The sequence below is a fragment of the Dasypus novemcinctus genome, chromosome 18 (genome assembly GCF_030445035.2).
Source record: "Dasypus novemcinctus isolate mDasNov1 chromosome 18, mDasNov1.1.hap2, whole genome shotgun sequence".
Lineage (NCBI taxonomy): Eukaryota > Metazoa > Chordata > Mammalia > Cingulata > Dasypodidae > Dasypus > Dasypus novemcinctus.
In genome coordinates, this window is record NC_080690.1 from 11,815,683 (window position 1) to 11,828,867 (window position 13,185).

The 13,185-nt window shown below is 49.7% G+C and overlaps 1 protein-coding gene across 5 annotated transcripts; it reads right to left on the reverse strand.

Annotated features, from left to right (window-relative positions):
* Positions 1-1,651: 1,651 nt before the first annotated feature.
* On the reverse strand, positions 1,652-12,885 carry MON1B (MON1 homolog B, secretory trafficking associated). 5 transcript variants are annotated; one of them, XM_004465066.5, is made up of 7 exons: positions 12,615-12,885; positions 11,899-12,363; positions 10,171-10,351; positions 8,029-8,358; positions 6,629-7,448; positions 6,122-6,269; positions 1,652-5,092 (listed from the first exon to the last, which is right to left on the reverse strand). In XM_004465066.5, exons 3-7 carry the CDS (start codon positions 10,316-10,318, stop codon positions 4,892-4,894), a joined length of 1,647 nt encoding a protein of 548 aa, XP_004465123.2. In that variant the 5' UTR covers positions 10,319-10,351; positions 11,899-12,363; positions 12,615-12,885; the 3' UTR covers positions 1,652-4,891. The 5 variants fall into 5 exon arrangements, with proteins under 5 accessions (XP_004465123.2, XP_004465121.2, XP_004465120.2 ...); XM_004465064.4 differs by having other exon boundaries at positions 10,741-12,363; positions 12,615-12,634; XM_004465063.4 differs by lacking the exon at positions 12,615-12,885 and having other exon boundaries at positions 10,724-12,380.
* Between the last annotated feature and the right edge of the window lie 300 nt (positions 12,886-13,185).

Here is a 13,185-nt window from a genome sequence, read left to right on the forward strand (position 1 = left end):
GTTGTGCCAGCTATCCATGTCTGCTGGCACTACTGCATGGGGAGGCCTTCCTGTGCTGGGCAGCACTCCCACACAGGGAAGCACTCCTGCCATGGAGTGGCATTCCTGCATGGGCCAGCACTCTGCATTGGCCAGCTTGCCACGTGGGCCAGTTTGCCCTCACCAGGAGGCCCTGGGCATAGAACTCTGGACTTCCTATATGAGAGACGGGAGCCCAATTGGTTGAGCCACATCCGTTTCCCTACAGATGGCTTTTGCAATCATTTCTCTGAAAATCTCCACTTGTATTTTTCCTTTTCACTGCATTTCTAGTCTGTCACAATGTAAGGCAGAGAGCAGGTGACCAGTAAATATTTTGAATAATCCAACTAACAGCTTGATTTTAAAAATGTTAAATTCTAGGATAAATAAGAGTTACCTTCTGAAAGTCTCCTTGTTGCTCAAATGTGGATCTCTCTAAGCCGAACTCAGCATATAAATGCATTACCTTCCCCCCAGCATGGGACATGACTCCCTGGTATGAGCCTCCCTGGCACTGAGGGATGAGTACCAACTAGCAATGCAACCGGAAAAAGATCTTGACCCAAAGAGGGAAAAGGTAAGGACAAATGAGCTTATATGGCTCAGAGACTTCAAAGTGAGTTGGGAGGTCATTCTAGACTGCCAAAGTAAATACTACCTCAAATAGTGGGGCTCATGAGGGCTCTGGAAACATCCAGACACTATAGTTAGGGTAGACAGCTCCAGAGTCTGATGCTTTGCCAGTGGGCCCTACTTTGGAATTTATGTTCCCCCATGTGACAGAGGTGGACTCAGTTGTGGTTTTCCTAAACATGGCTCTTCTGACCCTTCTATTTGAACCTGTAATTAGTACTAGAGTTGATAAGTGTACATCCAAGAGACTAAAATGTTTGGGCTGTCCATGTTCCAGATGGGTTCTGAATCTCAACGGAGTTGCAACACCTACTCTCCAGTTCATTGGATTCACCCAGAACAACTAACAAGGAGATGATGATGGACAAAGACCATCCCAAGGAACGGAGAGTGTCTACAACTGCAAGCAAGAAAGTCCCATCCATCTGCCCCATGGGATTGAAGCCCCCTCTCAATGAGAGATGGAGTGGGCATCACCATTCCAGAATCCTCAGGACTGGAGAATGAACTATGGACTAAAGTAGACTTACTGGTATTCTCCTATAGACTTATTGTGATTCTAGCAATAGAAGAAATTATATCATTGATGGGGAGACATTGGCCACTGGAGCTTCTGAGAGGAGGGAGAGGGAAAAACAGGTGAAATATGGGGTTATTTTTGGGACTTGGGAATTGTCCTGAATATTACAATGACAGATACAGGCCATTAAATATCTTGCCATAATCTAAAAAATTGTGCAGGAGAGATTGTAAACTGCAATGTAAACTATAATCCATGCTTAGTGGCAATGCTCCAAAATATTTTCATGAATTGTAATAAATGTACCACACTAATGAAGGATGTTGTTAATGTAGGAAAATGTGGGAGGTGTAGGGAGTAGGGCATAGGAGAATTCCCTATATTTTTGTGTAATATTTATGTACTCTAAGTATCTTTAAAAAAAAAATTTAAAAAAAAATTCCAGGCTACAAAACAGCCTGTAGGGTATATGAGCCCTGCTTTTTAAACATTTTATTTTTAATTAATTTCAGATGTACACAAAAATTGTAGAAATAGGCCACAAAGGTTCCATTTACCCTACCAGATTCCCCATTTGTGAATGTTTCTGAAATATGTCATGGACATGATGCTCCAGAGCACTTTAATACTCCAGTGTATCTTCCCTATACACAAGATATCCTTCCAGGTAACTGCAATATAACCATCAAAACCAGGATATTAACATAGATCCAATATTAATATCTATCTGATCTTCAGGTGCCATTCAACTCTTCTTACTTTTCTTTATATTTTAAAATGATAGTTCTACTTACATTTTCCTAAAAGAAATATCAGACAATAAATCACAAAAATGCCTCCACCTCTGCATCACCCACAAAATCCAAGGCCTAGGCCCAGAGCCAACAGTTAGGCATTTTTCTGTGCCACACACACAGGACTGTAGTTGACAGCCCCCTTCACACCCTTCACCCCCATCCCACACTCCTTTTTTTAATCCAAACTTGCTTTTCTCTCATAAAAAATGTTATTGGAGACCATTGTGTTAATAATGACCTTATCTTTTTTTACATTAATTTTTAATAATTTAAATTGGAACTTAATTCTAAAAATTCTTTTCCTGTGTCTTAAAAAAAATCCACTGCACAACCATTCCAGTGTATTTGGATATGCCTAGCCAGTTCCTTGATTGTTCCCTGTGTTTTGCCTCCATCAACAATACTCCAATGACCAACCCTGGCTGATGAATATGTATTCTCCTTTGATCACTTACAATGGTGAACTGAGGTGGCATTAGCATTTAGATGCTAAAGACATCCTTGCCAAACTACCTCCAGCAAATTCTTAGTTTTCCTCCCAGTGCCAAGAGAAGGCGTGTTTCCCCACAGGGCCTTCAATTTTGAGGAACTGAAAGAATGATATTAAAATAGTTCTTTAGCACAGTGGCAGCCATAGTTAAGTGCTTCATACCTGGGATCTATTTGCATCCGTCTTGATCATTTTTCTGTGCATTGTTGAAGGGTAGCATTCAATATGTGGTCCTACTCTATGAGAGCTCTCTCTGTTATTTCATTATTTTAGTTATAAAAAAAAAAAAAAACTAAGCACCTACTATGCCAAGCAGACATTGTTTTAGGTGCTGGGGAAACAGAAGTAAACAGTCTCTGTTCTCATGAAGCTCACATCCTAGGACAGACAACAAACAAGTTCATACTGTCATTATTACTGTTGAAGTCTACACAGGTAGGCCTGGCAGGAGGCAATCACTAAACAGTGGTTAAAGGGTGCGCAGGAAGAGGGCAAAGATGAAAGGAGGGTAAGGAATCTGACAAGTGTTAAAACAGAGTGATACTATACGGGCATTTATTATGCTCTTATCTACTTTAGTACATTTTGGAATTCTCTATAATTAAAAGAACCATGTTAATGAATTACTGCCTAGGCAGGTTTTCTCCTCTTTGCTGGACTGCATCTTCCATTGTCTCTGGGATGAAAATTCCTTTTTCTCCCACTAGAAGGTAGAAGAATCATTTTTCAACAAGTCAATGCCCTGAGAAAAAGAAGTTGTCTGTGGGGGAAGCCATTCTATCCAGAGACTTGGAAGAGAGCAGGCAGTGTTGGAACTGGGGAACGGATGTGGGCGCGGGTGCTAGATAATATTGGAGAATTACTGTTAAGTTTCTTTGGTGTGCCAGCAGCAGGGTGATTTTTGTGAGAACACTTCCCTTCCCCTTTATTTGTAAGAGATGCATATTTAAGTAGTTAGCCCATTGTGTACTTTAAAACACTTAATATATCCAATAGTGAAAACTAACACGGTCCAAGTGATGAGAACCTGCGTTTCTTCTCTTGTTGAGCGGTTATTTTAATAACAAAAGGCTTAAAATATTACTTTCTTCTCTTAGAGTACAATTATTGTAATGGAAAAAAGTCTTCCACCCTTCAGCCCCAGCCGGGATACAGGTGCTGACTTCTTGCCCTCAGTACCTTCAGCCTCCTCAGCCTCGTCCCGGGCTCCCAGCGGATCTGTCAAAGGCTCCAGCCTCCCCGCCATTTCCCAACGCAGGGCTTGCGCGTGCGCCTTGGCCAGTGATTGGTCCAAACCCGCGCGAGGGCAGACCGGCTCCACAGGACGCATGCGTGCAGCGCGCATTTACACCCACCAGTTGGCCGGGGAGAAGCGTGTGTGGGAGGGGGCGGTGTTCAGCTCTGGGCAGGCGCGTTAACACCAGCATCCCTGATAGGTAGTTAGCGCGTAGGAACAGGACTCTGGCTAGAGAGGGCAAAACTAGGGTACTGGCCGGTTAAGGAGTGGGTGTGGCAACCACGTGCACCCTCTGGGGAGCTCTCCTCTTTTAGGGCTTTTATGTGGTTAAAGGCTGAAGCAAGTGTGCACATGCCCTACGGTGGTACATAAAAGTTCCAGTCCTCTTTTTGTTTACAAATCCCCCTTTAACAGTCTATGACAGTCATTTAGCAGTTCAACAGATGAATAAAATGAGGCTTACAAGCTAGGCACCCCTGTGTAAAAATTCTGGATCTCAGCAACCAGGTCCAAGTCAAGCTCTTTTCCTTGAGCCACACAGACAAGATGCTGGAAGCCCCTTCTCATTAATAGCAGCAGCAGCCAACATGGATGGGGGGGCATTTTGGGAGGGGGAGAGATGAAGAGAAGTACATGAAGTGCAAAGGAATATCTTTGCGGGACTCAGTTTTAGGCCTTTTATGTACAGATTTTTTTTTTCTTTAAAATATCCCCAAGCTGGGTCCAGGCAGTCTGACGCTGCAGTCCCAATACTAGAACCCTTGTGGCCTGCCCCAGAGACCATGGCCAGCTCTAGACATTCAGGGCTGAGAATCCATCCAGGAGGCAGATCCCTGATGCAGAGATAGAAGGCATGGTGACCAGGTCTGGAAGGGACAGTGCCAGAGAGCGCCCGGATCATCATCCAGGTGGAGGAAGGAGGCAGAGGGAAGGGAAGGGAGAGACCTAAGGATTTCCCCAGAAGTAGAGGTGCGCTATGGGGACAGGGCCAACCTGCCCACCTGGTGCAAAGTCATTCTGCCACCCAACCTTCTATTTGTAGGCAGGCCCTCAGATCTTGTCCTAATCCCCAGGGAGACAGGCACCATCCACAGACAGCACCCCCCAGCCCCAACCCAACCTGAGGATTGAGCCAGAAGGTAAAAGCCAAATTTGACTGCTCCCAGAACTGCCCCATCTGGGAGCTCCCTCTCTCAGAGTCCAGTGAAAGAGCCATTATTGGGAGCTTGCTCCATCGAGGCAGCTGGGGGTGTGGAGTACTTGGGCGGGTAACGAATGAAGAGCCGGTCCTCTTCTTTCTTCACCCAGCGGAGTAGTTTGGTCACTACCAAGATGGCACCTGCCTTGGTCACCAGAGGGCTGAGACAGGTATAAAGCTCAAATTTGGAGGTCACCTGGGGGTAAGGGAGAGACAGTCAGATGGATTGGAGCTGGCCCCATCCTGTCCACTCCATTCTAGCCTCATGCCTGCCTCCTGCAGCCTGGAAGATGTACCTGGCAGCAGCTCCCACCTGATGTTGCCTGGACACTGGACTAAGGCAAGGAAGCTGGTTTTGCATCATGGCTGAGGCAGGGGGTCTCAATTGGGCCTAGGGGTATGCTGGATCTAACGGCTTCGGCTGGGTGATGCTGGTGTGGTGCATGTGTGAGGGGGTGTAATCTCTAGGCTTCCTTTGCTCATCTGTGAACTGGTGATAATAACAGTGCTTAGCATTTAGCTAGCAATTTTTATATACAAGGTCCTGTTCTAAAACTTCACAGGCTGATGTTTTCATTATCAGTGGGCATAATATAAGCATCAACTCAAGAGAGAGGCCTGACCTGACTAGATTACCAGCACCTTTCTACACCATCTCCTATTGCTCTCCCCCTTACCTGAGTTCCAGCCATACCAGCCTCTCCTTGCTGTAGCTGAAGCATATCCTGGCCTCCCTGAATGACTGACCTTTTAACAGGAAGTAAGGGGGGGAGCCCTGGGAAGATGCCAGGGATAGATACCCTAGGTAGAGGGTGCAGCATGGGAACAAGCCTGCAGTGTTCACAGAAGGCAGGGTACTCATGGAGTCAAAACTGAACTGGTGGCTAATGGGGTCCTATAGACACATGGGTGGGGGTAATGGGGAAACAGCAGACACAGTGATGGTTGTTAATTGGACCTCTAAAGTCAAAGACACTGTACTGGTTGTTAACAGGAGAGCCGTGAACAAATGATGGGGCTTATGTAGAGTAAGCAGACACTGTGACTGATCCTTACGGTTCAAAGGTAGATGTGCAATGGTGGAACAGTGTTGTAGGTAAAGGCATAGCCCAGGCAAAAAAGGCTCAGTGTGCTTTGTGGAGGCTGTAATGGCTGGAAGGGATATAACAAAGGGAGAGAAGGCAGGAAGTGGGGAATTAACTCATTCAGAGCCCTACTAACTCACCCAGGCCAGCAGCGTCTCTTTCTCAGCCACGTGGTAAATGAGGCGCAGGGGCCGGGAGGTGCTGTGCAGGCGTGCGTGCAGGCGGTGGTACAGGTCTGACAGCCGCTGCCGTTCCTCCTCTCTGCTGTACGGGGGCTCTAGCTCAGGGCTGCCGCGATGGGAGGGGAGGGGGGGACAAGGTCACTCCAGGGCATTCTTGGCTGTCCCATCTCCCCTCTCAGTTTAGAGATTCCAATTAAGTGAAGGATCTTATCCTCCCCCATTAGACCTGAGATTCTTAGTAGTTGGATGCCTTAGATTAGGGGATACCCTGAAGACTGGGGCCCATCTTCCTTTAGAACAGGGGATTCCGGGGGGGAGGACACGACGACAGAGGATGAATCTCTCTCATCAGAGACCTATTCTATTCCATCTTTCCAGAGAATCAGTTCAGTTCTGTGAGATGCTGAGCCTCCCCGTCAGACAAGCCTTCCCACCCACCCAGTTGTCCACAAGGTTAGGGCCCACCTGGTAAACTGGGGCAGCTGGCGATGGTGGTCAGGGATGTCCAGAGGCTTATAAAGGAAGTGCCGGAGGCCAGGTGCCCCTACAGCTTGCACAGTGTAGGCAGGGGTGTTGGGCAACGGGACATTGAAGAAGCCGGCAGCCTCCCCAAGGGTACGCATTGCACCAAGGGTGCGCATTCCATCTTCAACCAGGCGCCGACAGGTGGCCATGGCATGGAAGGCCTCACGGTCAGTGCCAAGCAGCAGCAGGCAGATGGGCATGGCATCCAGGCGGGCCACGTAAGCATAGAAGAAACAATCGGGGTTGAAGCGGGGCAGACACACAGGTGCCCATGCCTCACCTGCTGCAAAGGCGGGTGCACCCATCCACTCCAGCAGCAACTGCAGGTCTGCTGGGTCCAGCCGGCACTCGGCCAGCACAGTCCGTTCCTGGGCTACAGTTATCAACCGACCGCTGACTGCCAGTACCGACAGTGCCAGGCCAGGTGCTGTGCAGCGTCGTAGCAGTGCACCCAGTGCATCTCGCAGAGGGCGTGCAAGGGGCACGCAGTGCACGGCACCCAGAAGCAGTGCACCTGGGTCCCGCTCCACGCTGTCCAGAAGCCGGTCCAGCGTGCGTTCTGAGCCGGCCAGCAGGCGGCGGAGGTCATAGTTTTGCTTGTGCGCAAAGATGCGGGCCACGCTTGCACGTGTTAACGTGCTCACAATCTGCGCGTGCACAGCTAGCAGCTCCCCCCGCAGCTGGGCTGCTGACTGAGGAGTGCGTGACACAGCCACCAGCAGCAGTGGGCCCTGCTGTAGGAACACCAGCTTGTGGTCCTCTGGGGAAGGGAAGGAGCAAGGCAAGGGGTAGAGATGGGTTAGGAATTGGTCGGAGGAGGTCAGGCAGGATTCTTCTGCCCCCATTCCCCAACACAACACACACACATACCTGCCTGAGTCCACATGGTCACTCTAGGGGTGCTGTGGACATTTCGAGGGACATGATGGGAGGGTTCAGGGATCAGGTTAGATACATGGCATGGAGTGGGGGGAGATGGAACAAGGACTGAGACAGAACCACAAAGACATCTAACTCAGCTGCACATATGACCAGCCCAACTCAGCCCCTATTGTCACATACTCAGGCAATAAGGAGGCATCTAGCCACTCCTTTAGACCCCAGGGAGTCAGTTAGTCACTCAGAACCTAGTTGGCCAAAAAGACAGATGGACTTCCAGACAGAAAGCTAGACTCTTGGCTTGCTGGCTCCATACAGTGACCACTCCCGGCAGACAGGATTATCCCCCAGGCAGCTGTACAGACAGACCTATTCACAGACCTACCACCATCCAACCAATCAACCAGACAGCCATATCCCCAGTCACTGCCCCCATCCTGCCTCCCCACCCCTTTGCTCACCAGCATAGATGGCTCGGATGGCATCACCTGCACTCTGCACGAAGGATACCAGAGCTGTCATCACACCCATGGTAGCTGACAGTGCCTCCACGCTCCCATATCGTGAGTAGATGGGCTTGCCTGCCTCGCTCAGCACAAACACATGCTTCCGCTGGCTGCGCCAGTCCTCGTCACTGGGGTCCCCACTCTGACCTCCTGAGCCACTCTCAGGGCCACCCATGGGACTACTCTCAGGGGCTGCAGGAGCCCAGAGCCTACAGGTGCCTGATGAGGCCTCTGATTGGGGTGGTGGTGACAGCAGGCTGGATGACTGGTCCTTGACCTTGGATCCTGAAAGGAAGTCCCAGGTAGGTCATCTGCCCTGGACCTATCCCCCAAAACCCCATGTCCCAAAGGATCCATGAAATCCCTACTGGCCCCCAAATAATCACTGCATGTTGACACAGACCTCCAGATGGCTCCCCTGACCACCAATAACCGCTGACTGCTCTAGGCCCCCCAAATGATATCCACTAATACTCAGGTTTCAACGATCCCCGCAATACCCCAATAATCCTGTATTCTCTCATTGCCATTCACTGAACTCTCAATGTTTCCCCAAACCAATTATTTCCCTTTCAATGATTGCCTTTAACTACCACTAATTTTCAAGTCCTCAAAGCACCTATTGCCTCTGAATATTAATATACATGTCTTTGATGATCCCCCATGAACTCCTCTAACCCCTTGTTTATTCTCACCGATATCTATTCATCCCTCAGTGATGAGCATTAACATCCAATCATGTCTGGGTTTTTGATTGCCTCCCAACTTACCTAGCCCTAATTTACTCTTACTGATGCCTCCTGATTCCTGATGACCTCCGTCAACTCCCCTGATCTTCAGTTTGTATTCTCAGTGACATCCACTAATTCTTCCAATGACTGCCATTAATCTTTGGTGATTGTCTATTTATTCCTCTAACCCACTATTCACTTCACTGATGTCTACTAACACCCCAATGACCCCATATTAACATCACTAACACATGGGTCTTCCAAGAGACTTAGTGACTGCTCTGACCTGCAGTTTATTCTACTGTCACTGTCCACCATTAACCACCACTCTGAGGACTTCAGTGACCTCCAATGACTACCCTGACCTCCATTTATTTTCATTGATACGTACTTCTTACCCCCTTTAATTTCACCATTAATAACACACAGGACTTAATGACTTCCACTGCCTTCCCCCATGACCATCATTAACATTTCAGTGGCCTCCACTGATTCATGCCCCTGCCATCCCTCCTAATTTATCTATTCCCATTGATGTCCACCAGATCCCCTCACTGACAACCATTATTATCCATCCATTTGGCAACAGTTTTTCCATAAAAATCACAATCACCTCATAGCTTCTCAATGACATACACTGAGTGCCCAGTGTCCCCAAAGCCCAATTATTTCCCTCCTAATGAGTGTGGTTAACTCAAGTACCCCTCTGCCCATTTATTCTCAGTGATACCCATTAATATCCATTAACTCTAAAGTGATCAGTGATCCCCTAATGAACACCTTTATACATCCACCTGGTCACTGATCCCCTGGCTCTCCACATAATTTTATGCATGCTCTGCATGTCCAGTTTCCTCTCCCACTGATCAACATTAACATCTGCTAACACGTGGTTCCTTAAAGAAGCCTCACAAGCTCCATCTATCCTAATAGTCCATCACTGACTCTTCAATAATGCAAATACTCTTATTGTCCAATGAACCCTTTTCCAATCGCAAGTATTTAAATAGTCCCCAATGACAATGACCCCTGAATAGTTTGCCTTTGACCTCACTGACTGATCCCTCACTGACCTAAACACCTTAAATCATCAATGACCCTCTTTGATATGACCGGACCCCTTTTTGATTCCTCAATGACCTAAACTCAAAGCAAGTCTCCAGTGGACATCCACTGGCACCCACTGACTCATTTTTCATTCCTCAGCGATTTAAACTACACCGAGTTTTCTAACCTCCTACTAACCTACCTATGGTTTAAGTTACTGTTCTGGGTCTAAGAGACTCCTCACTAGTCCCCCATGATTCCCTCAACAATGACAACTCCTAGGGATTTCTTCGAAGATGCCCGTGAGGGGAGGACTTACCTGTTTCCTCCAGGTGCCTGTCCGCGGGATCCAATTGGACCCTCTGAATCCCACCGCCGTCTCCATCCTCGTCACTGGGGAACGGCGTGGCTTCCAAGTCCTCCGTATCCCCGGGGGCTGGTGCGGCAGCATCTCCTTCGGCCTCCATCTGCACATCCCTGAGTGTAGGGCGGGGAGGGGGCTGGGGGTGATGGGCAGCAAAAGAAACTTCTTAAAAGCCTTTAAAGAGCTCCGCCCCCTTAGACACCATCCAAGTGCCGGCTTCCCGACGGGTTTCAAAAGGATGAGACATTAAAAAACATGCACCTGCCAACACTTCCCAGGTAAGGGAGGCTCTACCTTTATTCAGAAAATAAAGATACATAAACACATATTTTAGCCGGACATCACTACTACATATAGAGGCAGCAGCACCACACTTCCGGGTGGGGAAGCTGTCTTGCCACACTTCCGGATGCGACGCCGCTCTGAGATAGTTCCGGTTGCTGAGCTTCATTCGCTCCAAGCCGCGCTCCAATTCTCTCCCTCCCGCCGCCCACTGATACGTCCTCACCTGGAAATGGCGCGCACCTCTCCGGGAGCTACGTCAGATATGGTCGGGAGCCACTAGGGTCCCTCTGCACTCCTTCTCTCGGCTCCAGCTGGAGCGCCTACCGAGGGGAGCCGGGCATGGCTCTGATGACTGTCTGCCGGAGGGTGACGCGGCTCGCACTCAGCCAATCCCGGAGGGCGGTGGGCGGGTCGGCCTCTGCCCTGGCCCAATTGAGAGAAGCCGACTCCCCGCTTGCCGCTCAATCCCACCCCTCCCTCCTCTGGCTTCCGCCAGTCTCCTGCGTTAAATCGCTTTTGCTGTCGCTAATCACATGAGTGACACCTCCCGGGACGCAAACCTCTTCTGTTCACTCAAGGGCGTTCGCCGCCGAAGTCCTGACGAATACCCAGGTCCTAGCAGTAGACTTGCTTCCCCATTACCTAGGCAATGTCACCCTCCCTTATCCGCTAGGAAGAGCGGGGGCGCGGGGTGGGGTGGAGTAAAAGCTGCAGAAAGGAATGCTTGACAGGCAGTCGCCCGTTCCAATCGGAATGCCGCGCCCGCCGGGCCAGCCTATGGGACTCGGATTTTAAAGTAAGAGGCGGTCCTCTCTGAAGTAGGAGGGTTTCGTAGGTCTCTCTGAATCCTGCCAGAGGGCTCGGCGGCCTCTGGAAAAGGGAAGCGCGACCCGTGGATAGCCTCGTAGTGTGGTAATAGGGTTGCGAAGGAAAAGAACAAGCTGACCAGAGCTTGCCCACACCGGCAAAAGGGGGTGGGCTGGGTTCTGTGGGCGGGGCCATGCAGATTAGGGCTGTCCGCCAAACCCTGGTTGGCTGAGGAAAAGTGTCCCGTTTTCCTCTGCGCGCCGCCGTAGGCTGGGCGAACACCGGCCGCGGTGGCCCGGCTGCGTGCCCCGGGACTGTCCGCGCTGGCTACGGCTGAAGTTAGGGTTTTCCTGTCCCTGGCGGCGCGCGGCCGGGGGCGGCCCTGGAGGTGCAGGGCGGCGTGGAGAAGGCTGTCCTAGCAGGCACCTTTAGTGTGGTTCGCGGGTGTGGACGCAGTGGCTCTGGCCTGCGGTCCTTGGGTGCCCCTGGATACGTCTCGTCCCGCGACCCTCATTAGTGCCCCAGTCTCCCTTTGGGTGTCTCTCTCGCTGGGTCTGTGCCCCTGGATCTCTGCGTCGTCTCCTTCCTTACCTCGTCAGCTCTTTCTTTTTAGCGGGTCGCTGCCCGTGTCGTCTGTGCGTCCGTCTTTGTTCTCTCTTTCGCATCTCGCTTTCCTTCTCGGTCTCTTGGTCCAGCTGGCTCTCTCCTGCCCGAGTCCCGCGTGCCCCGAGTCCCAAGCCGCGGAGCCCCTGAGGGTGGGCCTGGTGCAGCCCGCAGCGCCATCCGCCGCGGGACTTCGTGCCTTCTTTGAGCCCCAGGAAAAAGCCGCAGGCCCGGCCAATGGGGGCGGCCTCCGGTCTGGCGGGACTCCCTTCTTGCCGCTCGACTCCTGGTGCGCAGCCAGCGACGAGATGGGGAACGCAGTTTGGTAGCGCGGGGAAGACGACAGAGCTATGTGGGTTTGTGCCGCGGGGGCTCCCGTGCGGGCCCGGAGATGGTTGGAGCCTGAAAGCCTCCTGGTCGCGTTACCCAGTACCTTGGGCTGCAGTGTCCCACCTGTGAAACGATGACTTGAAGTTATAGACCCTTCTGCAGAGAATTACAGTGAAGCTTAACATAGTTTGAGCGATTGCTAGGTAAAAGCCTTTGGTACTAGATATAATTGTTTTAATTGCATTATAATTAGGGTAATGAATAAGGCATGCTAATATAGTATTACATATCTAATAAACAATAGATAATGAAATTTACACAATATTTATTTAGCAAGCAATATATAAATTTATGTGCAAACAAAATATGCTTACCTTGGTGGCGGACGTGGCCCAGGGTTCGGGGGTCCATCTACCACATGGGAGGTCCGTGGTTCAAATCCTGGGCCTCCTTAACCGGTTTGGAGCTGGCCTGTATACAGTGCTGATGGGTGCAAGGAGTGCCATGCCACACAGGGGAGCCCCACGTGCAAGGAGTGCACCCCATAAGGAGAGCCGCCCAGCAGGAAAGAAAGTGCAGCCTGCCCAGGAATGGTGCCCCATACATGGAGAGCTGACACAACAAGATGATGCAACAAAATAAAACACATATGCCGGTGCCGCTGACAACAACAGAAGCGGACAAAGAAGACTGCAGCAAATAGATACAGAGAACAGACAACCGAGGTGGGGGGGGAGGGGAGAGAAATAAATAAATAATAAAATAAAATCTTAAAAAAATATGCTCACCTTATAAATTTTAAAACATGATAAACATGTAACAATAAGCACAATGACTACATAATTACATAATATAAATTCATATCACTATATAGAAACAAATACATGTAAAAGAAGTCTATAATTTTATATTAAATATACAATCTATGCAATATAGATAACACAT

Excerpts from the sequence above, each read along its gene's own strand:
- MON1B (XM_004465066.5), bottom strand. The coding sequence starts at position 10,318 with ATGGAGGCCGAAGGAGATGCTGCCGCACCAGCCCCCGGGGATACGGAG. Across the intron at positions 8,359-10,170 it reads CAGGCACCTGGAGGAAACAG|GATCCAAGGTCAAGGACCAG; the intron begins GTAAGTCCTCCC and ends ACTTCCTTTCAG. Across the intron at positions 7,449-8,028 it reads CATCCGAGCCATCTATGCTG|AGGACCACAAGCTGGTGTTC; the intron begins GTGAGCAAAGGG and ends TCCCTTCCCCAG.